The following is a 25610-nucleotide window of genomic DNA, read 5'->3' on the forward strand; positions in this document are numbered from 1 at the left end:
ATGTTTATGCCCGTGGATCATCGGGTGTTAGTAAAAGAGCACCTGGAGCCTCTCCTGCGCGCTTCGCCCTTTAATAAGACCAAGATCTTCACTTTTGAGGATAGCCGCAAGTTTTTGAAGTACTGGATAGACAGGGTACTTACTTACATTTTACAACACTATTATTCTATAAAAATGTTTAATAGTATTGAATATTTGTAGTATTAGATTGATAAATCAGGGTTAGTCAGGAGGATGTATTATTTCAGCTGACGGACAGAAATATTATTTGTTTCATGACAATCGCCATAATGATCGTCAGTGTGTGATTTAGACAATATAATTTTCCTCAAATTCAATGTACGTTTACTAGTAGAAACTCTTCTTAGGGAGATGTCAAATAATTACAATCATCATGATTATCGTATAAGTAAGGCACAACCGTGGAAACATAACATGAAGTATATTGTTGTCACATAAATAGATATATGTTTTAATAAAAGTTCTTTTTAGTTGGCATATCTCTTCTTAAAACTGATCTCAGAGGATGCTAACTATTGTGTAAAAATGGTGATATGATTCCTACATCCTCAGTTTTTGGAAAGGGACCAATCATAGAATATATATATATATATATATATATATTGGAGTAGCCTAATACATATTTTCAACATTTGAACTTTATTTCAATCATTAATATGTTATAAGAGATTTTATTTTCACCTAAATGTAATTTATAATACAAATTTTATTCAAAAAACTAATAAAATACAATATTCACTCATTAAATAAATGATGGTCTCTTGTGTTCCAATACATTACTATGAAAAATCGCATTCATAACATTTCTACCATCCCTGTCACCTCTGCATCAAACTCAAACACTTACTTGATGTAATGTGGGTAATTCTTCTTCTTCAACTTGCTTTCTCCTCTGCTCTTCTCTGCAAATGAATCATATTCTATCAGTCAATGACAGATTATTTTTTCCCCTCCAGTCGCACTCTAAAAGTATCATATTCTCTAAACCATGCTTCCTCAAATGATTGCAATGTCTCAGCTACTGTTAAGTCTATAATAATTTAAACTTTCAGATTGTAAAATGGCTGATTGTCTTAAAAATGGCCTCTTAAAGAACAATCATCATTGTACAAACTTCCAATTTATGGCTTTCATATTCAATTGGAAACTCCGAGATTAATATTGATATAAGATTTGATGTATGTGCTCTGCGCAGGTGATGGCAGACCCAGATATGGCTGAGTACATAGATGGAGTCTCCGTGCATTGGTACGAGGATAGTGAAACGTCTCCGGAAATATTGGACGAGATCGTAGGCCTAAAGAAGTACAATAAGTTCATTATTTATACAGAAGCGTGCATCCTCTTGTCAATGTATGTATGTGCTCTGCGCAGGTGATGGCAGACCCAGATGTGGCTGAGTACATAGATGGAGTCTCCGTGCATTGGTACGAGGATAGTGAAACGTCTCCGGAAATATTGGACGAGATCGTAGGCCTAAAGAAGTACAATAAGTTCATTATTTATACAGAAGCGTGCATCCTCTTGTCAATGGACCGTATGTATATATATATATATATATATATACTTGCTCCGTCATGTACGTTTTTATATTCAATGTTTGTTGAAATTTAATTAATTAAAGTACTACCACAAGTATTTGGCCTTCGGATCATATGTTAGTTTACAAAATAAAATATAATTGAGACGTAAAAAATAAGGGTTCTGTGGTGTTAGTGCTAGCGCATTCACTCAAAAAAATGAGAGATCCGGGTCGAAGTGCCGGTGGAGCAAGTAATTTTGTGATTCAATGTTTATAAAAATTAAAAAGTTGTAGAAATGGCAATATACATTTATAAATTATTATTAAAGTCCAATTAAAATTACCCCTAGTCTTGCTAAAATGTGTCTTGAGTAAAAAACCACCAAAAAATTCAAAATCAAATCAAATCAACATTTATTCCTTAAAACAAATGCACACTTTAGAAATACAAATTAAAATACAGGAATAATTCCCGCAAAGACTGTAGGTCTGTGAGCGGGGAGAGTTCAACGGAACAGTTGCACACATTAATCTAAAAATACAAAAATAAAAAAACTTCTTACACATGGTACTTAATTAAATATACATTGTAGGTTTATAATTTAAAAAAAGTTAAGTAATATAAATATATTCTAAAGTATATAATAACTTTGTACTATTTAGAATAATTAGATTACCAAGTTTGGAGTAGCCATCAGAATATGCGATGCTGACATGTTACTAGTAATTGTACTAAAAGAAAAGAAAATTGTGTTAAAAATAAGGAGAACGCAACAGCCTCTCAGCAGCCTCCCAGCCAATGCGGTACAACCATCGACTCACCCTCTGTTTGTAGACAGCTACACTTTCGCTCTCCATTTTTATGCGTAATTATGAAATATTACGCATAAGATTTCACATTTGCTTATAAAAGTTTCTAGTGTTAATAGTATAAACTTATGCATCTCTGTTTTATTCAGTATACACTTTCCTGTTTGATTTTTTTTACTTATGGTTTGAAACTTGATTTTATTTCGAGCATACAAACAAAAGTAATCCGTCTACATCTTTCATGAAGAGAATCTAATCGTGTTTATCTAATAATAACTTAACTTTATGAAGAAAATCCAATCTCTTTGTTCTAAATGGACAAAAGAAAATGTAAAAGTTAAAAGGTATTTCTTTATAAATCCATGCTAACTAATCTCTTTATTTGTCACTTAAAACAAATCTGTACTCGACAATGAGGTTAAGTACTATTCTCTAGAGTTGAGATACTTGTTGGTGTGATAACAACATATTATTAATACCCGTGTTACCTTATCAGTTAAGTATCTTACAAGTATTAGAGCACGGGATACGGAAGCGATAAACGCAAAATTTACTCAAATCCCATTTCCAAGAAAATGTTAAAGTTAAACAAAGATTTGAGTCAGTTGGACGTAGCGATAAAGAACATTAAATATCAATACTACATGTTTAGCTTATTTAGCGATGTTTACAAAATCAGCTTCACGTGAAAATTAGGGGTAATGATTTGACACTTACTTTAGTGTAACGTGGACGCCTGGGGCTCAAATTGCTAAGCACGTAAACCATGATTCTCAGTAGGAAATTACCTGCTGGATTGGGTTGCTGCAACTGCGGCAAAGGCTGTGGCTGCCCAAGAACAAACCCTTACGTACAGTGCGGTGGACAAGCAGTCTCCTACCTTTCACCAACCAAGACTTGGTGCTTGACAAATCACTGAACTTAATCCGTAATTACTGTTTCCTATGGTGAGAAACCTGAGAAGCAAATGGTTAAGGCTAGAAATAAATCTACTGGTGATTATAGAACAGCTATTTGACAAAAGAACACCAGCTTCTCCTTGAAATGAACATATAGGAGGAAAGAAGTGGCAACCAGTTTTGGTTACCTTGTAGACCAAGCTCTAGTATGTCTCACCAAAAAATTTAAGATTCCAGCTCAGTCATAACAAAATATTATGTTTCCTTTAAATTAGCATATTATTTGTGGCTAATATAATGTTCAACTCTTTCATCTACCAAAGTAGTTGATCTCGGGTCATGGACGCGGGGTGGATTGTATGCTGAAGACATAATAGACGTGAGCAATGCACATAACTTTATCTTACTCATAAGAATAAATATTTTAAAACCCTAATAAATACTCAACATACTTTTTCAGTCAACACAACTAAAGGAATATAAAATTGTTCACCGTAAACCAAATAACTAGTAAAAAGTACAACATTGCAAGTTAAAATCCAATTTTAATGTAATTTAAACTTTTTTGTATCAACTTCTATAGTAATTAATTATTTGAACAGGTTTTTAACCATATGTCTATCGGATTCATCGATTGGAACATGGCCCTGAACACGGAAGGAGGCCCGGTGTTTCCGGCCACAGGCCCTGAGGACGCCCCCGTCATAATGAACGCCTCGGCCGACGAGTTCTACAAGAACCCAATGTTCTACGTTCTCGGCCACTTCTCCAAGTTTATCGATGAAGGATTGTACCGTGTAGACTCCACTTCTGAACCCCTGTCCAGCATCAGTCACCTAGCCACCTTAAACCCTGATGGCAGCACATCCCTTTTTTTATACAATCCGTAAATATTTACACTATTTGTGACTAGTCAAATTTCAGTATTTAGCTACAACTGGCATTTTTAATTCCTTTTTCGTTTAAATAGCACTAATTTCGTGTAATTAAGTGTATTACCTCATACATGTACTGGGAGTTTTGATCGCAAAATAGATAATTTGAGCTATTTGGACTAATTGTGTATTTGGTCCAAACAATTAAAAAAAAGAGAAATCCTTGAAAACGTTTTTGAAATATTTTATGATATTAAACATGCCTTACAGTTATAATATAACTAATATGTAGTAGTTCTGGAAACTTGTGGATTGAACTAAAATCACCTTAAAGTGTGGCATATATCGAATCCAGATGGCACTTAAAATAATAATTGTCTACCAGTCTTTATATGAACACATTTACAATTCCGAATGCTAGTAACAAGCTGTAGTTCTTTTATTGTAGTGCGCAGGTATGCTTCCTGTAATAATCGTTTTTATAAATTTAATGAAATTACTTTAAATTTATCACAAAAATGAAATAGCATAAATAACAAAATTATAAATAACAAAAGACACACTGAATGAAAACGGAATACAAAGTGGTCGTTATGCCTAATAAAATAGCAGTTTCTATAAAACACTTCTCATTTGAAATGACAGAGGACAATTTGAAATTTTCAAAATTAGGATAGTATGCCAAATATATAATCAAAATACTAAAATTTATATGTAATTAGGTCAAAAAGAATCAAGGTAAATTTTGAAAAATCCTACGATTATTAATATTTATTTAAACTATTTTGATTTCCCCTGTTCTTTATGTAATAATAATGCAGTTGAGAATCAACGTTACAGTTTGGTGACAAGATTTTATTTCAGTGCACTCTTGTTGCATTTTAGTAACGTTCATTTGGGTTCAAATTTAGTGTAAATTTAAAGTCTGGTAGCTTTATATACCTAGGGAAAATTTTAAAAATCGCTCATTGGAATCTATCCGGGCCAGGAGGCTGTTTGCTAATAAATGTAAACCAAATCATCACTGAGAAAAAAAATTATTTTGAATCAACCTGCAATTAAATTAAATTTACTTAAAGGTTTCAAGTAACACAAATAAAACTAATTCTTATTATATCTAGTCATAACAATTTCTACTTTATCAATAAGACAGAATTAATGCATACAATCTGTTCAAAACTGTTATGATTTTGCGCTAAAACCATACATGGAAATTACTTTTTTTGTCTTCCGATTTCACAACTTTTATCGAAGACAACAACAACGTTTCATTAACAAAATTTCCATTTAATATCCTGAGTAATTGAAACAAAGCAAAAATTAAAACTAAGTTAACATCTCATACAACAGTGGGGAGGGAATCATGTGTGGGCAGACCTTATTTAACACTGATATTTATTTGTTACAGAACCATGAGTGACTTGACTTTCTGGGTGTGTGACATCGTCAAGGACAAAGCAATGAACATAACTGTATTACCTGGATCTTTAAATACAATTTTATGGTGGTAGATATTCTTTTAACTAAAATAAATATTACTATAACCGATAATTTGTAACTGTATTATTTGCCATAGGCTGTTCCTCTTCATATATCCGTTCAATCTACGCATATTTATATTAAAAATATATATATATATAGATACTGTCCAAAATACCATAAAGAGATCAATTAAATTATATAGTAAATATCCTACGACTTTTTATCTGTCATAATTATTAATTATAATCTAGATATAATGTACCAAAAATTAATTTTAAATCGAATGGTTAAAGTTTGTGGATCAATCAAAAACTTATATAAAATGTATTGTTAAATGTTAAAGCACAAAAAACTTAACTTTACAGAATATCTCTTTCCTAAAATAAAACTATCAAAAACCTTTGTAAATAGTAATAAAAATTTAAAAATTCAAATTTATTACCATTCTTAAAAAAACTGAAAAATTTCAGAACATGTTTTTATATATTCTTCGTTATAAGTTTTAAGTGAAAATAAATCATAGAATTTTTCAAACCATTAAATGACTGTAGCACATAAATTGTACGGGACATACATAAATTTTATTTGAAAGGTATTTTAAACTAATTATAGAAAAGCAATCAGAAAACCTTTTATACAATTATTAAGCGTCATGACTAAACTAAGAGAAACGAATTTATCACAACCTATGAACTCATTATGACTCTTTGTACATAAATAGTTAAACAAAAACATAATAATGAGATCAGAAAGATCTTGATTTTCAATTAAAAACACACGTACACATTTTTATATTTTGAATATTCCATGCGGTTTTGAAGATACAATAGAAAATATGTTTTGTTTAACCCGTAACAGATCGGTGTAGCCATATGGACGTAGTGCTACGCATAGTAATTACACTATTTTGTGGTGCTCTCACTTTTAAATCTGGTCTAGGGCCTTCCCATCACCATTCATCATAAATTTAAATATCGTGAAACTTATACAAAGAACAACTTTGCATATTTTGTTTTGCACATGTGTTTTATAATTATATATATATATATACCTTATATATAAATTCTCGTGTCACAATGTTAGTTACTTACGCCTCCGAATCGGCTTTACCAATTTTTACCAAATTTTATATGCATATTCAGTAGGTCTGAGAATCGGTACTATCAATTTTTCATACCCCGAAATGTTCAGAAGTATAAAACATTAGTCCTCTAATTAAATTTTGAAGATCACAGTTTTTAAAGAGCCTGCATATTGGAAACTGCAAATACGAGACAGTTATGTTTATCATATTGCTCAACACTAATTGAAGGCGCTAAGTTAAGATGTATATTTGTGCTTAAAATAAATTATCTATGGTTGAACAAATTGAATTTTATACCACTTTATAATAAAGTACATGTACGTGTACCTTGCGTCTTTTTTAAATTTTGTTGTTTTTTCCGCAGGACACGTCAGCCTAAAAAATTAAATTTTTTATCATTCAATTATTTAATATGAGCAGTAATTACCATCATTAAGTAATTTTAATTATTTATTAAACGTTATTTGAATTATTATGTGTCTGTACAATTAAATTGATTTTTTTATTTAACCTTGAACTATTCAAACGACTGCTCTGAAATTTGACATAGATAAATATATGCACATTCTTATTTCAAAAACCCCCTACGCCCCACTAGTCTTTAAAGTAGCAACATAATCTGTGTAAAGTTCTGAAATATTAAGTAAAAGAGCATTTCTAATGTTATCGACTGTTCTGTGTAAACATTGTTTATTATTTTAAATTTGTTTACATTTATAAAGTAAAATATTTTTAATGTCGTTTTAGATTTCAGCGATTAAGAAGTACTTATATATTTTGCAAAATACCCAAAAACATAAGATGGTCAGAATTTGACATCGAAGACTCCCGCTGAAGTAGTCGGCAAGAGCTATGCTAGATGAAAATTCATTGGACTGTGCTTTTGAACTAATGTACTAATTCCGGCTCTAAATGTTCTAAAATATTAACAATTTTTCCAGTTAAAAAGGAAACAAACGCGTAGTGTCATTGTTACCGTACTTTTAGCTGTGTATTTTAATCACATATTAAGTATTAGATCTAAAAGATAATGTTACTATCTAACAAGGTAAATTAGAATAGCCATAAATATAAACTTTTAACGTATTTTCTTGATTTTTGCAACAAGGCAAAATCAAGATTGGCGTCGGAAATAAAATTCACTTAAACAAGTAGTGGTCATACTCGTGCAACGTCGACTAAATTGCGTACAAAGGAGCGGGTAGCTGCTAGAAGTGCAGATATAAGAGACAATGTAGTCTGACATTTACTTAACATTTAAACACTGCTATTAAATCTAAATTATTTGTCTTTTTACAAAAGTTTGGTTATAAGAAAGGAGGCAAAATCAGCAATGGAAAAAAACAATAATATCGAAGTAAATTACAATGACCATAAATAAAAAAAAATGCCTTTCTTGATCTTGGGAAGAAGGGAAACTCAGCGTTAGGGTCGGAAATATAATTTACACGAACCAGAAGGCCTCATATAGGTTTCCACCGTAGGTTGTAGAAAAGCATCCATGTAGAATTATTGCTTTTCACACGGGCAAATATATGTGGCATGCTCTCGAGTGGGAAAACCAATTCAGTTTGTCTGTGTTAGCCAAAGGTTGGCTAGCAAAAAATATTGTAGAATCCATTGCGTTAAGATATTGATGTTGTAATTAGTAATATTGTCATATGCATCATAAATAATACATTATATTAAATCGGAAAATATAATTGTTGAATGTTTTGTAATTTTTTATATTCCGTCATCGTTTACAGCGATGCTTCTTCCTTATGCCTCTTCCGTTCATACACCACATTCCCACATACTAATAACAATTTAAATGGCAAAACAACTCTCTCTCTCTCTCTGTGTGTGTGTGTGTGTGTGTGTGTGTGTGTGTGTGTGTGTGTGTGTGTGTGTGTGTGTGTGTGTGTGTGTATGTGTGTGTGTGTGTGTGTGTGTGTGTGTGTGATTTTTATATAGCTTATGATAAATTTATTATGAGAAATTATTTTAACCGTTAAATTAAATATAATTTACCTAAGATTTGTGTCGTACTTTATATTGTAATATGACACATTTTATAAAGATAGGTTGAATGGTTTATTGGATACCTGTCCAACTATTTCACAAAAATTACTGGATCGATAGAGCTGAATACGGGAATGAATTTACTTCAAACACTGGAATTAGGTACAGACTATGTTACTGCATTACGGCTCTAACCAAATGGTAATAAATGCCTCATTTAAGCGTATTAAATTGGAAAAATTGGAAAATGCATTCTGTTCTTATTATTTATTGAAGGTTTGACGTTTGAAATTTAGTAGAAATGTACTTGTAAATGCAGATTATATAAAATAACAAATCTATTGTTGTTGATCAGTAGGATACTGTATATGTCAGCGACAAGAGTATTTCCTTCATTAGGGACCATTGGCATTTATACTATTTAATGGAATTGTAGATATTATTTAAACCCCAATCTTAGATCCCCAACTTTATTTTTTTTTTAACTGTAAATGCGTTTGTACGTATTCCAAGATATTTTCGGATGAAACGAAAGCAGAGGGACGAGATATAGAATAACTAACACCATTTCTGCCTAAAATGAAATCAAAAGAATTTTAAAGGACATTTATAACAGTATACCAGATATAAACTAGATTGTACTCTTGTAACATTACTCACTGTCAATCCTGCGATACAGTCACAATCTGTGTTGTATATTAGACCAAACATACAAGAGCAATAGCATCAGGTTTAAAGCTCATTAGTAATTGGACTCTTGTAACATTACTCACTGACAATCCTGTGATACAGTCACAGTATGTGTTGTATAGGAGACCAAGCAGAGAAGAGCAATAGCAACAGGTTAAAGCTCATTAGTGATTGGACTCCTGTAACATTACTCACTGACAATCCTGCGATACAGTCACAATATGTGTTGTATAGGAGACCAAGCATAGAAGAGCAATAGCGACAGGTTAAAGCTCATTAGTGATTGGACTCTTGTAACATTACTCACTGACAATCCTGCGATACAGTCACAGTATATGTTTTATGGGAGACCAATCATACAAGAGCAGTAGGAACAGGTTAAAGCTCATTAGTGATTCGACTCCTGTAACATTACTCACTGACCATCCTGCGATACAGTCACAAACTGTTTGGTATAGGAGACCAATCATACAAGAGCAATAGCAACAGGTTAAAGCTCATTAGTGGTTGTACTCTTGTAACATTACTCACTGTCAATTCTGCGATACAGTCACAAACTGTGTTGTATAGGAGACCAATCATACAAGAGCAATAGCAACAGGTTAAAGCTCATTAGTGATTGGACTCTTGTAACATTACTCACTGACAATCCTGCGATACAGTCACAAACTGTTTTGTATAGGAGACCAATCATACAAGAGCAATAGCAACAGGTTAAAGCTCATTAGTGGTTGTACTCTTGTAACATTACTCACTGTCAATTCTGCGATACAGTCACAAACTGTGTTGTATAGGAGACCAATCATACAAGAGCAATAGCAACAGGTTAAAGATCATTAGTGATTGGACTCTTGTAACATTACTCACTGACAATCCTGCGATACAGTCACCAACTGTGTTGTATAAGCGACCAATCATACAAGAGCAATAGCAACAGGTTAAAGGTTATTAGCGGTTGTACTCTTGTAACATTACTCACTGTCAATCCCGCGATACAGTCACAATCTGTGTTTTATAGAAGACCAAGCATACAAGAGCAATAGCAACAGGTTACAGCACATTAGTGGTTGTACTCTTGTAAAAATTACTCACTGACAATCCTGCGATACAGTCACAGTATGTGTTTTATGTGAGACCAAGCATACAACAGCAATAGCAACAGGTTAAAACCATTTGATTCTACTCCTGTAACGTCGCTCACTGACAATCCTGCGAAACAATCACAGTCTATGGTGTGTGGCAGAACAATCATAGAAGTGCAATAGTGATAGCTTTTTGCGCTAATTTGTCTATTGTTACTCTTATAACTTTCTTTTCAGTTCTGCATATTCCTGTTTTCCTAATTATCAGTATAGGAATCATATAAGTATATACATTATAAACTGTTTTACATACATTAAGATCATTACTGACTCAAAAAAATCTCCGGCCGTTTAAAACACATTGTCGACAAGGTATTCTCTTAGCCATCTCTTGAAACCCGCTGCGGTGGATGTTTATTTTATATTAGGAGGCAATCTATTAAATAATAATGTGCCATTGTACAACAACGTGAACTCCAAAATTCAACATTAACTCGTGTATACCTTCAGAGAAAATCTCCTAAGAATATTCACCTCCTCTCTCCAAAGTAAGGCTTTAAAACAATGTAAACATTTTAAACCCAATCTCGAACTTAGGATATGTTCTTCTCCCGCCATCCCCTCCCTACACGGTGCACATCGATGACATTGGTTAAATTCGGGTTTAATGGCAAAAGGGGTTAAAAACAATAATTTACATTCACAATAAAACTTATTATTTATTTATAGTAATTTTAATATTGTTAGAATTTCCAGATTCACCACCCAAATGTGTGGTGTAATATTTCTTTAAAATTTCTAGTCGTTGATAACAACCTCCATTATTTAAAAGGTACTCAATAAATGATAAATAAACAGGTGAATCTGAAGTAGTTCGAAGGTTATCAAAAGTAGAACGAAGGTTAAGTGAGACATTGAAGTGCTTAACAAAACGCGGAAGGACTATGCAGTTCATATCACTCAGTGACATAAACATGAATACTAAAACCAAAATCAGTGTTTTATTATTCTTCATTGTATGTTTCGACTTTATTACGCCTTCGACAACAGGTTAGGATAAATAATTAGTTATAACGTAAAGTATTTTTCCAGTTACATACATATTTTGTTATATTTATTTATCAATTACGTTGCTTTAATCACTTTCGGAAACATCGTGTATATAAACACAAAGCGTTCATAGGACACGACAACAAATAATTCAGTTATGTAAGGTGTTAATCTAATTTATAGTAATTTTTTGTTTAAAGTTAATTTTTTTAAGGTTTATAATTTTTATATCAGTTATAAAATTTAACTAAATTGATAATAGTGTTTTTATCATTAGGGAATCGTATTTTTAAAAAGGGGTATGCAGTTTTAGTTTTAGTATTTTAGTATTTATTTTAGTATATACAGTTTTAGTTTTAGTATTTCATGTAAGAGTGAAAAACTAAAGTTTTTTTCAATATGAATTATTTCAATATTTATACATAAATAGTCAAGCTATACACATAACTATAATTCAAGTTAAAATTATGTAACTTGTTAGAGTACATTTATTTACTTACATTTTAAATATATTTGAGACGGTGGATTGGCAATAGATAATTAATTTCCACCTACTAAATGTGGTTATTTTATGTAATAAATGTCCAATGGAAAGAGGTTGTTATACCCCTGGCTATCGTTGCGCATCGCAGTGTGGCAAACGCCTTAAAATTGACAAAAATAAGACACCAATAATGTAATAAATTTCCCGTTAATGTGCCTTTTTTACTGAGGAGAAAAACTTGGCAAATGTAATATAGGCAATTTTAGTATCTTAAATAATTAATGATATATAATTACATCAGGAACTACTGTGTAGATCTATTATTACACAGTTAATATTTTTTTAAATGCACTATTTGGCGTAGGAGCTTTGTTATTTATGTCTGCATCTACGTCATCAATATTTGACATACCCTTATTACAAAGCAGCCTTTCGTGCCATTGTGGCTGCAAGTGACGTCGAGCGTAACTGCTGCTTGGATGTCTGAGCGCTGAGCGATCCTTTCCTTGCCAGTATTCCGGCTGCCAATGGTAGAGGTTCGGAAGTCATTTATTAAGTCACCAGGTTAAGTTTCAGAGAGAGGCCCTAACTTCGGATGGTTATTATTTCTTTTATCTTTTACCTCTACATTCAAACATTCCAATTATTTTTATATGTACCATATAGTTTTCTTAAATGTATCAATCATAGGAGAGCTTTTAGAGATTGATAGATTACATCACCAATCATACCATTATGATTATAACATACAGGTAAACTCCTTTGTTAATCTTCATTCTAAATTCTTCGTTGAGCAATTATTGCCAAGCGAAGACTTTATTTCTGGCTTTATATGCCCTTGTGCAATTTTCTCAATATGCATTAATACTTAGCAATTTGATAAATTTCTTTGAATGTACATCTTATAACATGAGTGAGTTTAATTCTCAAGTTTCTAAACATTGCTATCAATACTGTTCTATTTAGATGTATTTTAGATAGCCGTAACACCTTCAATATGAGTGAAAAGAACCTATTATAATCACTTTTGAAAAATAACTAAATAACGTCTCATTATAATATAATAGTTTTTTCAGGTTTTCCTTGTGACTAATGATTTAATTATTTATTAATTAACCAAGTTTAAACAATTAGTTGAAATGTGTTTAAAACTAATCAATGGAAAGTGCAATATATTTTGTATTGCTTTTTAACTAGATGTCGACGTGCCATGCGCAGCACGATTCGGAGACAGCGGGTTTGTGTGCGTCTGTAATGCCACCTACTGTGACACCTTCACCTACCCTTCTCGTTCCACTGAGAACTTCACTCACATCTTCACCAGCAACCACACGCCGGGCTACAACTTTCGCTGGGGCACTGTACAGAACGCGTCCACACTTCCCATCAGCTTGTCTGGTATTGTATACTGCCAAAAACTACTTTTATTTCTTTTTAAGACCCATTTATTTTCTCAGTGACTTTCTTCTCTTCTAATGTATCGTATTATATTTTTCTGTCAGTATTAGAAAGGATATTACATTTGGTTGAATAATTACCACAATGCTTTCCATGCTAACGTGTACCCGAATTTATTTGAATACCTCGTTTTTATTCACGAAAGGAGTAAATTTTATTTTAAAACAAAGTAGTTACATGGTACATGGTATTCTTTATGTAATGTTATACGTCACAACCAGGTTTATAGTTATGTATAATCTGTTTTACATATTTTATTGTGATTATTTTTATTGTAAAGTAGGATAACATAGTTTATTTTGCGTAAATAACGGTGACAGGATTACAGGTAATTTCCAAACATATTTTATATTATGTACCTCAATGGCTAAAGCATTACTTCAAATGAAGAGTTTAAATGTAATTATTTTCAGAAGATTTGATTAAAATTACAATAAACACAAGTCACGCTTACCAACGGTTGAAGGGAATCGGGAGTTCCTTCACTGACTCGTTCTGCATCAACCTGAAGAATCTCAGTCACAGCGCTGGACAGAATCTCTTGAAGTAAGTTCAGTAAGTTCAAATGTTAGTAATGACTAAATAGAACATAATTAACAAAAGTAAACAAGCATTGGGATTTTTTTGTAATGTTATAGCAACTTATATTATTAAATGGCATAGAATAGTCACTGTATAACAACTGACACTAAATTAATTGGTACTCGTACATGTCCATAATGAATATATTTACGTCTATAGTGAGAAAGATTAGTTGGGATTTATTATATCACATAAAGGGATGAAAAAAATTTTTTTATTGTGAACTTAAAACGAAAAACATAAAAATAACGTAATTAAATGTAAATTCGAGAACCTTACACTGAGGTAAAACATATCTATAGTTATCATTGAATTTAAATGATAATTGTATTTAAAAAACACTTTAGGATATTTTTAAAACTAATTATTTTCCACACAACATTTTGTCTGGGATTTTAAAAGGTACGGCGACGCATGCGTAACACTATTTCATCCTACAAGGACTTTCCTGATAAGATATTTCAAATTAAATTTGGTTGATCCAGAATTTAGCAGTTTTCATTGTTTTAGTAAACACCATACTCTATTAGTTTTTTATTCAATATGTTATACAAGGCAACTATAACGGTCAAGTTAAAATGGAGTAAAATTTTTTTTTAATCTTATCCTTTGAAAGCGGTACAAATTCACTGTCGTGGACAATGAGGACAGTGACGAGGTAATATAAAATTGTAAGTTATATAGTACTTTATTAATTCGTTGTTATTTTAAGGCCCATTTCCAAATGGTAGCAAGTAGTTAGAATGGTTGCGCTTTACGGATTACGCTATGCGGATTTCTGCGGTCATACTTATAGAGTTTTATAATCATGTATAATTAATGTATAATCATCAACAATAATTTAACTAAGTTAATAAATAATAAATATATACATATATTTATAGCTCCTTTTTCGCACCAAATGGGAGTGAGTACAAGTTGGCCATCTTCCGATAGTGAGTCCGATAGCAGCATCTGACTTCTGCACCAGAACCTACACGTACGATGATACTCCTGGTGACGTCACCTTGGAGCATTTCCAGTTGGCTAAAGAGGATTACGAATACAAGGTTGAAGTTTTCATTAATAATTACAAAAATGTCTTTAAATCTCATTTAAGAAACACTTAATACATTTGTAACTAGAATAAGATCAGTCTCTTTCATCTTACATTAGTGCTATGAAACAAGGATTACATATTTCAGCATTATTAAAAGCAATCACAATCAAATTTTCAGAATACTAATAAAGTGAAGTTTTAACCAAATAATTAATAATTATTAAGTTGCATTTATTTGCTCAGAAGATAATGTACTATGGTAATAATTTAAATGTCGCTTGAATTACCCTCATGCATTACTCTGTTATCAGTTATTTTGTCTAGTGATAATGGAATATGCAAAACAGTGCAAAACAAAAATGTAAATCGCTTTTCTTAGGCTTAATACGTGGATGTTCATAACTATAGTATAACTTTTACGGTTTTCATTAAGTCCAAATATTGTTGATATAATTAAAAGGTTTAAATATGTTGGACTCGTTTTGGAAGGCATCTTTAAAGAGAGTCTCCAAATGTTAACCGAATCTGCCAGTAATATACTGTATTAAAATCTAGTAATATATTAAAATTTATACGAGTTCAAGGAGGCAGAGCCGTATTTCTATTGGTTGGACATTTCTTATAACGGTCAAAATAAATAGGGTCACAATTTATTGTCACCTGCATCAGAAAATGTATAAATATTACTACTTATAAATTTTTTACTTACGCATTGAGAATTTACTGCACATTTAAAAAGCGCAGAAGAAACTTACTGGAGTAGTTATGGATTTTCTACACATTTATAGAAGTCTTAGGCGAATTTTATAACATATAAATGCCATACGATAGACTTATTTCCGGACACGATGGCAAATAAGGATTAATAATTATTGGTTACATAATATGTAATAATTCGATCAGTGTTATATTACATTACATATGAACTACACTACATAATACCTTCTATCCATCAGAGCGTTAAAACTATTTAGAGGAAAATGCTCGTTTACCAAACCCTCTCTATGTCTAAATTGTTTTAAGTCAATTGAACTGCGGAGCTACTATTTAGCTACAGTTATATTCCATTTACACAAAATATCTTATACTTATCGGTTGAATAAAGGATCGACTGAACAAGATGTTTCTTAGAATAGTTATTTTTTAATTTTTAAAGCAAAATTCTAGTTAACCTTAAAAAATATCTTTTCCTGTAGTCATAAAAGATAACAAATAGTATTATTCATTATTCAATGAGGAGATGTAGGTGTTTTAACAGAATTTAAGAAAATTTTATAATCAGTTCCAAACAAAGTAAGTTTTTACTGAAATTTTACATGGACATTCTTAATGCCCCTGGGTAACATATAGACTTATTACTATTTCTAAAATCCCTCCGAACTAGGCCCTATTGATCATGACCCACTTACACACAAATAAAATTATTCATTTGTATTTATGGACTTGTATAAATCAGTGGATAGTAAATGTGCTTTAATCACTTGCCACAGTCAAGTATAATAAGTATAGCAATTTATACACCATAAATTACCACTATAAAATAGGTGATAGTAAATTTTGCTGTTTTTCATCTGTCATTAACACTTTTCTTTGCCTGGTTTGGTTTTTAGTGGAATTTTAATCAACTTAAAGATAGTCATAATTTATAAAATATCGTGAAATATTGCAGAAATTTTCAAGAAATTTCAATATACTTATAGGGCATCTTTTTCACACTTAAGTATAAAATGGATAAAGAGATTGGAATATATTTTACTGAATATCATGTATCTCAGGATTGTTTGGAATGCCATTTAAAAAGAATATCCTCATGGTGTCCCTGTTTTTTCAAAATTAAATGGCGTGCAAAGCCGTGGGTAACTACTAGTATTTTCATACATGGAATATCACTAAAAGCAAGCCATTATCTAAAATTGCACCACTTGTCTGTAAAATTCAATACTGTGTGTATAAAAAATGAATTTTTCATAAGTATTGGGCGTAATGTGTTTACTTTTCGCTCAAATAACCACAGCTGTTTTATTTATTAACTCTTAAAGAACCTTTAGAGTAAAAATGTAGTTGCTTTTCTACCAAACAAACTAGTTTCAAGTTATATTATAAAATATTTTTTAACACTACGACGTACAGATTGTGCATTTTTGTCCCTAGTTATGATACATTTAGACTCGATCTTATAAAAATATGTCTTTGTGTGTTTTGAGAATAAATAAAAGTTTACATTAAATTTCGTATAACTCTTAACTGTTTTTAAACATTTCCGTGTCATAATAAGCTATACGTACATTTGCCTTAGTCAGTAAGCTCTATTGATTCCAATGTTTATTATTGCAAATAAATTTTGTCTTCATTACAAATAAACATTTTTATTCGAATTGAGGAAAGAGAATATTTAGATTGATTTTACATTATGGTTGGTACACTTCATACCAGAGACTATAAATTAAGTGATAAGATTTAAGGAAAAATGTATTATATAGTACAAAATGTTAGAAAATAAGTTAATTTACTCAATTACTTTTAATCCCTGGATACTACAATTTTCAATACTAAATGTGTTTTTAGTTTCTAAGAAAAGTACTTTTAACTTTTTTAATCTTTCCGAATATTTCAGACTATTTTTCGGCCGTTTTGTAAATTTTAACCCGTCTTATATGATCTTGTATTATGAATTTTAAATTTAAGCTGTTTTGTAGTAATATGATCTTAAGCCTTCTTATCAGTGTTATGATCTGATATAAGAAAGTGGGATATTTTTTCCTTTTCATATTTTCTGTTTAGTTTAGTTAATAAGGTTTCATTGTTAAATTACTTATGCAGAATCACAATTAGACGAGATAAATCTAACAATGGAAGTCTATTGATGAATCGACGTGTACTCTAGGTATTTATTTATTTCCAAATAGGTTTATTATATGGGCTTAAATACTTTTCTATCAAAGTTTACAAAATTCGAGAGTTATGTTAGTTAACTAAGTGATTCCAATATTACAATGGTTCGTTCTGCTCCAATGAAACCCTAACCAACATACGTAACCAATGCATTGCTGATAACTAATATTACTGAATAAAATATAATATTTACTCTCACTTACGCCACATTTACAATGTTTTAGATTCCAATTATCAACGCAGCAAAGGGGATCAGTCGACACAGTTTGTACTTGGTCTCAACTCCATGGACCAGTCCTAATTGGACAAAAACCAACAATAACTATCCACCAGGGTACTTGAAGAAAGAATACTGGCCCTATTGGGCTAATTACTTATTACGGTTTGTAAATTACTTATCATTGTTTATAATTTGATCGTAATTAGTTTTAATTTCTATTTAAGGTTATGTTTTATTTCAAGCACATACTATCTAAAGTAATTTAAAATATATTATCCTAAATGTTTAACTAAAATATTTTTTCCAGATTCCTGGAAGAATACAAGAAAGAAGGAATAGACTTTTGGGGGTTTTCAATCTCCAATGAACCCTCAAACTCAATATATATGGGCCTGACTTACTTAATCAACAATGTAATGTTTATGCCCATGGATCATCGAGTATTTGTAAAACAGCACCTGGGGCCACTCCTGCGCGCTTCGCCCTTTAATAAAACCAAGATCTTTACTTTTGAAGATAGCCGCAAGTTTTTGAAGTACTGGATAGACAGGGTACTTACTTATCTTTAACAATTCTATGAAAAATTTTAGTACTTATATATACTTTTAGTATTTGACTGATAAATCAAGATTAGTCAGTAGTGTGTATTTCAGCTAACGTACAGAAATGTGTGTTTCATGACAATCGCCATTATTTTCGTCACTGTGTTAATTAGAACAGTTTTCCCTTACATTCGACTTATGGTTACCAGCACTAAAATGATCGCACAAATAAGGCACAACCGTGGAATCATATCATGAAGTATATTATAGTTAAAATAGAAGTATGTTTTATTACAAGTTCTTTTCAGCTATATTTGGCATATTTCTTCTTTAATGTCACCTCACAGGATACAAACTGTTGTGTATTAATGTTGAAATGATTCCTACGTCTTCAGTTTTGGGAAAAGTAGCAAATCATACTTCAGTATAGTATATGTGAACTAAAGTAGCCTAATCAATATTTTTTTAACATTTAAACTTTATTTCAATCATTAAATATTATATAAGAGATTTTATTTCAAACTTGACTTAATTTACAATCCAAATTTAATATAAAAAAAACAAATAAAACACAATATTCACTCATTAAATAAATGATTATCTCTTGTGCTCCCATATCCCCCATAAATCGCAGTCATAGCACTTGTACCAACCCTTCATCCTCAATGTATCTAAACACTTACTTGATGATATGAGTAGGTAATTCTTCTACTTCAACTTGTTTTCGTCTCTGCTCTTCTCTGCTAATGAATCATAATATATAATATTTTGTCCAATCATAATATCTGAACGTTAATATATATCAGCAAATGATATATTATTATTGACCCATCCTATCACACCCTAAAAGCACCATATTCTTCATACCATGCTTCCTCAAATGATTGCAATGTCTCAGCTCCTGATAAGTCTGTATTAATTTAAATTTGAAGATTGTAAAGAATGTTGGAGGGATTTGGATGTTTGGATGTTGGAGGGATTTGTTTGTGAACCATCCCTCTGGCAGATATCACAAACAAATCCCTCCAACAAGGAATCTTCCCAGATCTACTAAAAACCGCTAAAGTCTATCCAAAATACAAAAATGGCGAAAACTACCAACACTAGTAGCTACAGACCCATCTCACTTATCCCGACTTTCTCTAAAATAATAGAAAAGGTAGTCCTCGACAGGCTACTCCTCCACCTAGAAGAGAATAATCTCCTCACAGGCCAACAACACGGTTTCCTAAAGGGGAGGTCAACCGCTACTGCCCTGATACAACTTGTAGAACATGTAATCGACGAACTAGAAGAGGGAAACACTGTAACAAGTTTTTTCTTAGATTTCAGTAAAGCCTTTGATTGTCTCAGTCATAACAGACTACTCACAAAGTTAAACACCCTTGGAGTGACTGGGACAGAGGCTAAGTGGTTCTACAGCTACTTATATGACAGGAAACAGCTTGTGGAGATACAATACACAGAAAATGGCATCAAACAAAAAATCAAATCTGAACCCACCACTGCGCAACGAGGAGTCCCACAAGGTTCAGTCCTGGGCCCTGTGCTGTACCTCCTCTTCACTAACGACCTTCCTGGCTGTTTGGAGGACAACTGCCATACAGTAATGTACGCCGACGACACAGTGTTCACACTGGCCAATAGATCAGCAGAAACACTTACCAGAAACATACACACCACCCTCAACACTACTAGACTATATTGCACCACAAACGAACTGGCCCTGAACGAAAAGAAAACAGTCCAGCTAAATTTTACCACAAAAAATAAGAACAACACCAACATAGCATTACCGGGCATAGAATCCAAAAATAACACCAAACACCTTGGGGTAACTATAGACTCCAACCTGGCCTGGACAGCCCACATAGATCACCTCTGCAAGAAGCTCGCCTCCAGCACCTATGTCATAAGGAGGTTAAAACAAATAAGTAGCCTGGAAACAGCAAAAACAGCATATTTTTCTTTATTTGAATCCCACCTCAGGTATGGCATAGCAACCTGGGGGGGAACAAGTAATGCCAACATGGAAAGGCTCTTAATACAACAAAAAAGAGCAATAAGGTGCCTTGCAGACATTGCCCCACAAGAAAGCTGTCGAGATGCCTTTAAGGAGCTCAAGATCCTCACAGTTGTGTCACTCCATATTCGAGAAGTTGTCCTACATGCAGTCACCACAGCACAGACCAGACACAGAGACATACACTGCCACAACACTAGACATGCTGCGAACTTCACACTACCACCTCACCACCTCAGTCTATATGGGAAGAAGCCATCATATAAAGGTGCAGTCTATTTCAACCATCTGCCAGAACATCTCAAGAAAGAACCAATCAAGAGGCTCAAGAATCAACTAACCATATGGCTGCAAGAAAATCCTTACTACACAGAAAAAGAATTTTTTAACACCTGAACCTGTTTTTAAAACACTTTGTATTGACACAATGTACTGTTCTCTACGAATATGTCATTAAAAGAATATTGTCTATTGTCTATTGTAAAATTTCTACGTTTCTTAAACATGGCCTCTAGTGAACAATCCTCATTGTACAAACTTACAATTTATGGCTTTTTTATTTATTTATTTGTTATGGATTTTTTTCAATTGGAAATTCCGAGATGAATATTGATATAAGATTTTGTGTATGTGCTCTGCGCAGGTGATGGCAAACCCAGATATGGCTGAGTACATAGATGGAGTCTCCGTGCATTGGTAAGAGGACAGTGAAACGTCTCCGGAAATATTGGACGAGATCGTCAAGAAGTACAATAAGTTCATTATTTATACAGAAGCGTGCATCCTCTTGTCAATGTATGTATATGCTCTTCGCAGGTGATGGCAGACCCAGATGTGGCTGAGTACATAGACGGAGTCTCCGTGCATTGGTACGAGTATAGTGAAACGTCTCCGGAAATATTGGACGAGATCGTCAAGAAGTACAATAAGTTCATTATTTATACAGAAGCGTGCATCCTCTTGTCAATGTATGTATGTGCTCTGCGCAGGTGATGGCAGACCCATATGTGGCTGAGTACATAGATGGAGTCTCCGTGCATTGGTACGAGGACAGTGAAACGTCTCCGGAAATATTGGACGAGATCGTCAAGAAGTACAATAAGTTCATTATTTATACAGAAGCGTGCATCCCCTTGTCAATGGACCGTAAGTATATGTATACTTGCTCCGTCATATACTTTTTCATATGCAATGTTTGTTAAAATATAATTAAGCTATTACCACTTAATTAATATAAATAAAAGTAGTATCACAGGTATTTGGTCTTCCGATCATATGTTAGTTTACAAAATTTACAAATTTAATCGTAAACAGTGTTCTATGTTGTAAGTTTAGGCGCATTCACTAGGCAAGTGAGAGATCCGGGTCGGAGTCCCGGCGGAACTTTGGTGATTCAATATTTATTAAAAATAAGAATATATATATATATATATATATACATTTATAAATTATTATTTAAAAAAAGTCTTACTCAAGATAGCTAACTTTGTTGCTAAAATGTACCTTGAGCAAAAATCACCAATACATTTGTACAATAAGATTTCACATTTATTCATAAAATCCTCTAGGGTTAAGCATACAAACTTATGCAACTTTGTTTTATTCACTATAATCTTTCCCGTTTGAATGTTTTACTTATAGTTTGAAAATATATTGTATTTCAAGGTTACAAACAATATTAATCTTCCTACATCTCTCATGAAGAGAATCGAACCGTGATTACGTAACTTTCTGTAGAAACTACAATCTCTTCGTTCTAAACGGACGCTGGGAAATGTAAAAGTTAAAGCCATTTTTTATAAATCCGTGCTTATTAATCTGTTTATCTGCCATTTAAAAAAAATCTGTACTCAACAATAAGGTTAAGTACAAATGTTCTCGAGAGTTGAAATAAATGTTGGTTTGATAACAATAGATTGATCCCCGTGTTACCTTATCAGCTAGGCACCTTATAAGTATTATAGTATGGGATGCGAAAGCGATAACCAAAAATTTTATTCAAATCCCATTCCCCAGAAAACTTTAAAGTTTAAAAATAAATAAATAAGGCTAATGGAATGTTCTTCTCTTTCAGCTACCAAAGTAGTTGATCTGGGGTCATGGAAGCGGGGTGGATTGTATGCTGAAGATATAATAGACGTGAGTAATGCACATAACTTTATCTTATTCTTAAGAATAAATTTTTCAAAACCCTAATAAATACTCAACATACTTTTTCAGTAAACACAACTAAAGCAATATAAAATAAGAAAACTCTTTTTCTTCAACTATGAATCTAAATGAATGAATCTGAATAACTAAATGAATCAAAATTGTTCTCCGTAAACCAATATTACAATATTGCAAATTAAAATCCAAATTGTAATGAAATTTAAACTTTGTTGTATCAACTTACTATGGTAAATATTTAACAGGTTTTTAACCATATGTCGATCGGATTCATCGACTGGAACATGGCCCTGAACACGGAAGGAGACCCGGTGTTTCCCGCATCAGGCCCTATGGACGCCCCAGTCATAGTGAACGCCTCGGCAGACGAGTTCTACAAGAACCCAATGTTCTACGTTTTGGGACAATTCTCCAAATTTATCGATGAAGGGTCCTACCGTGTAGACTCCACTTCTGAACCCCTGTCCAGCATCAGTCACCTAGCCACCACTAATCCTGATGGCAGCACATCTCTTTTCCTATACAATCCGTAAGTATTTACACTATTTTGAGACTAGAAAAATTTCAGTATTTGGATGAAAATGTCTATTTAGACTAAACCATTAAAGAATAACTAATGAAACCAATCCTCGAAACCGATTTAAAAATATGTTATGAAATTAAACGTGCCTTAAAGTAATCTTTTCGGTTGTTTATCTATATTCTTTTCTAATAACTAATATGTAGAAATTCTGGAGTCTTGTGGATTGAAAAAAATCACCTTAAAGTGTGGCATATATTGTATATGTAACTTAAAATGAAAATTGCCTACTAGTCTTGATGTGTCTTTAGTCTTTAAAATTCTGAAGGCTAACTAAAAACTGCAGTTCGTTTTTTGAAGTGTGCAGCTATGTCTCCTGTGGTACTCCTGTGGTATTTTAAGTTTTAACGAAATTAATTTGAAATTAATCAGAAAATAAAATAAGATACAAAACAAAATGAAAATAATAACACATCATAAGACACACTGAATACAAAGTAGTTGTTCTGCATGATACAAAATACAAGTGTTTATAATACAAGTGTTTATAAAACATTTGTCATTTTAAATGACAAAGGAAAATTTCAAAATTTGAAATATGCCTAATTTATATTGAAAATACAAAAATATTAAATTTAATTAGATCAAAAACAGTGACGTAAAGTTTTGAAAATGCCCACTATTATTAACATTTATTTAAACTATTTTGACTCCTCCGGTGTTTATGTATTATAAACAAGTTAATAATAATGTAGTTGAGATTCAATGTTAAAACTCGACGACAAGGTTTTATTTCGGTACACTATTGCATTTTAGTAACGTTCATTGATCACCGGATTTTTTATTATTTTAAAATCGCGTTAAAACCTAATTTACTGAAAAAGATGGGAATGTATCAAGTGGGAAGATATCTCGAGAAATGTTTTACCTGTGACCTTTAAGTTGTGATATCACTTCTACACAGACAAGAATGAGTTATATTTGGTGTAGGTCAAACATTAATTTGGTTGATAGTCATTTGAACTCTCCAACCACCCAGTAGGATGACACAATTTATGTTTTTCTCCCGGAGTAGGCTATGTAAACATGTCTTTACTGTGTGATTGACTGCCTGCTCAAAACTGTTCTGATTTTTCGGTAAAATGGAAATTAAATTTGAATAATCATAACCATAAGCCAATGGCGCAGTGTATCGCGTACAACGTCAAGCGTGGCCGTTGCTTGGATGCTTGGGTGACCGCTGAGGTATCCTGTCCTTGCAGCAGCCCTCCTGCCCAGCCATTGGTGGTGGTTCGGAAGTCACCTTTAAGCCGTTGGTCCCCAGGGTGTGTTAGGGAGAGCTACTTAGCCCTAACTTCGCCAAGTAAAATAATATATCTTTACTTTACAAAATATTCTTCCTGTCTTCCAATTTCACAGCTTTGAACGAAGAAAATAACAACGTTTCATTAACTAAATTTTCATTTAATCTTCTGAGTAATTGAAACAAAGCAAAAACTAAAACCAAGTTAAATTTCATACAACAGTGGGGAGGGAATGATGTGTGGGCAGACCTCATTTAACACTGATATCTTTTTGTTGCAGAACAATGAGTGACTTGAGTTTCTGGGTGTACGACATCGTCAAGGACAAAGCAATGAACATAACTGTATTAGCTGGATCTTTAAATACAATTGTATGGTGGTAGATATTTTTTTAAATAATACAAATTTTACTAAGACCGATAACTTGTAATTGAATTATTCGCCATACGTTGTTCCTCTTCGTATATCCGTTAAATCTACGCATATGTATATTAAATATAAATACTGTCAAAAATACCATAGTCAATTAGTCAATACCAGGATCAATTAAATCATATAGTAAATTAAGATACTACTAGAGAATTACAGCACATTTTTCAATACTAATAAATTTGCGAAATCTTTCAAAATCAAGCATTCCATCTTCAAACAACTTTACAAATGATGTTAAATTTTTTTTGAAAAATTTTGAGGCAGTATTTAAATCTAAGTACATTTTAATTTTCTTATGAACTATGATGAGAGTAGAATTGAATTTTCAATACGTCCGTTTTCATTATTAACAAGTTTTTCTACATTTTTGTTTGTTTGAATGTTTTTTAAGCATTCAAGTGTGTTGTGTTTGTAAGTTCTTTTAAT

At 32.3% G+C, this 25610-nt stretch overlaps 1 protein-coding gene across 1 annotated transcript; it reads left to right on the forward strand.

The window, feature by feature from the left end:
• LOC124354298 (lysosomal acid glucosylceramidase-like) lies at positions 1 to 25169 on the forward strand. Its single transcript, XM_046804644.1, has 12 exons — positions 1 to 135; positions 1217 to 1312; positions 1396 to 1491; positions 3855 to 4083; positions 13222 to 13401; positions 14980 to 15092; positions 18199 to 18356; positions 18502 to 18745; positions 21749 to 21905; positions 22834 to 22898; positions 23174 to 23457; positions 25033 to 25169. Exons 1-12 carry the CDS (start codon positions 1 to 3, stop codon positions 25133 to 25135), a joined length of 1860 nt encoding a protein of 619 aa, XP_046660600.1. The 3' UTR covers positions 25136 to 25169.
• The last annotated feature ends 441 nt before the right edge of the window (positions 25170 to 25610 follow it).

Source organism: Homalodisca vitripennis, chromosome 1 (assembly GCF_021130785.1).
Source record: "Homalodisca vitripennis isolate AUS2020 chromosome 1, UT_GWSS_2.1, whole genome shotgun sequence".
Classification (NCBI taxonomy): domain Eukaryota; kingdom Metazoa; phylum Arthropoda; class Insecta; order Hemiptera; family Cicadellidae; genus Homalodisca; species Homalodisca vitripennis.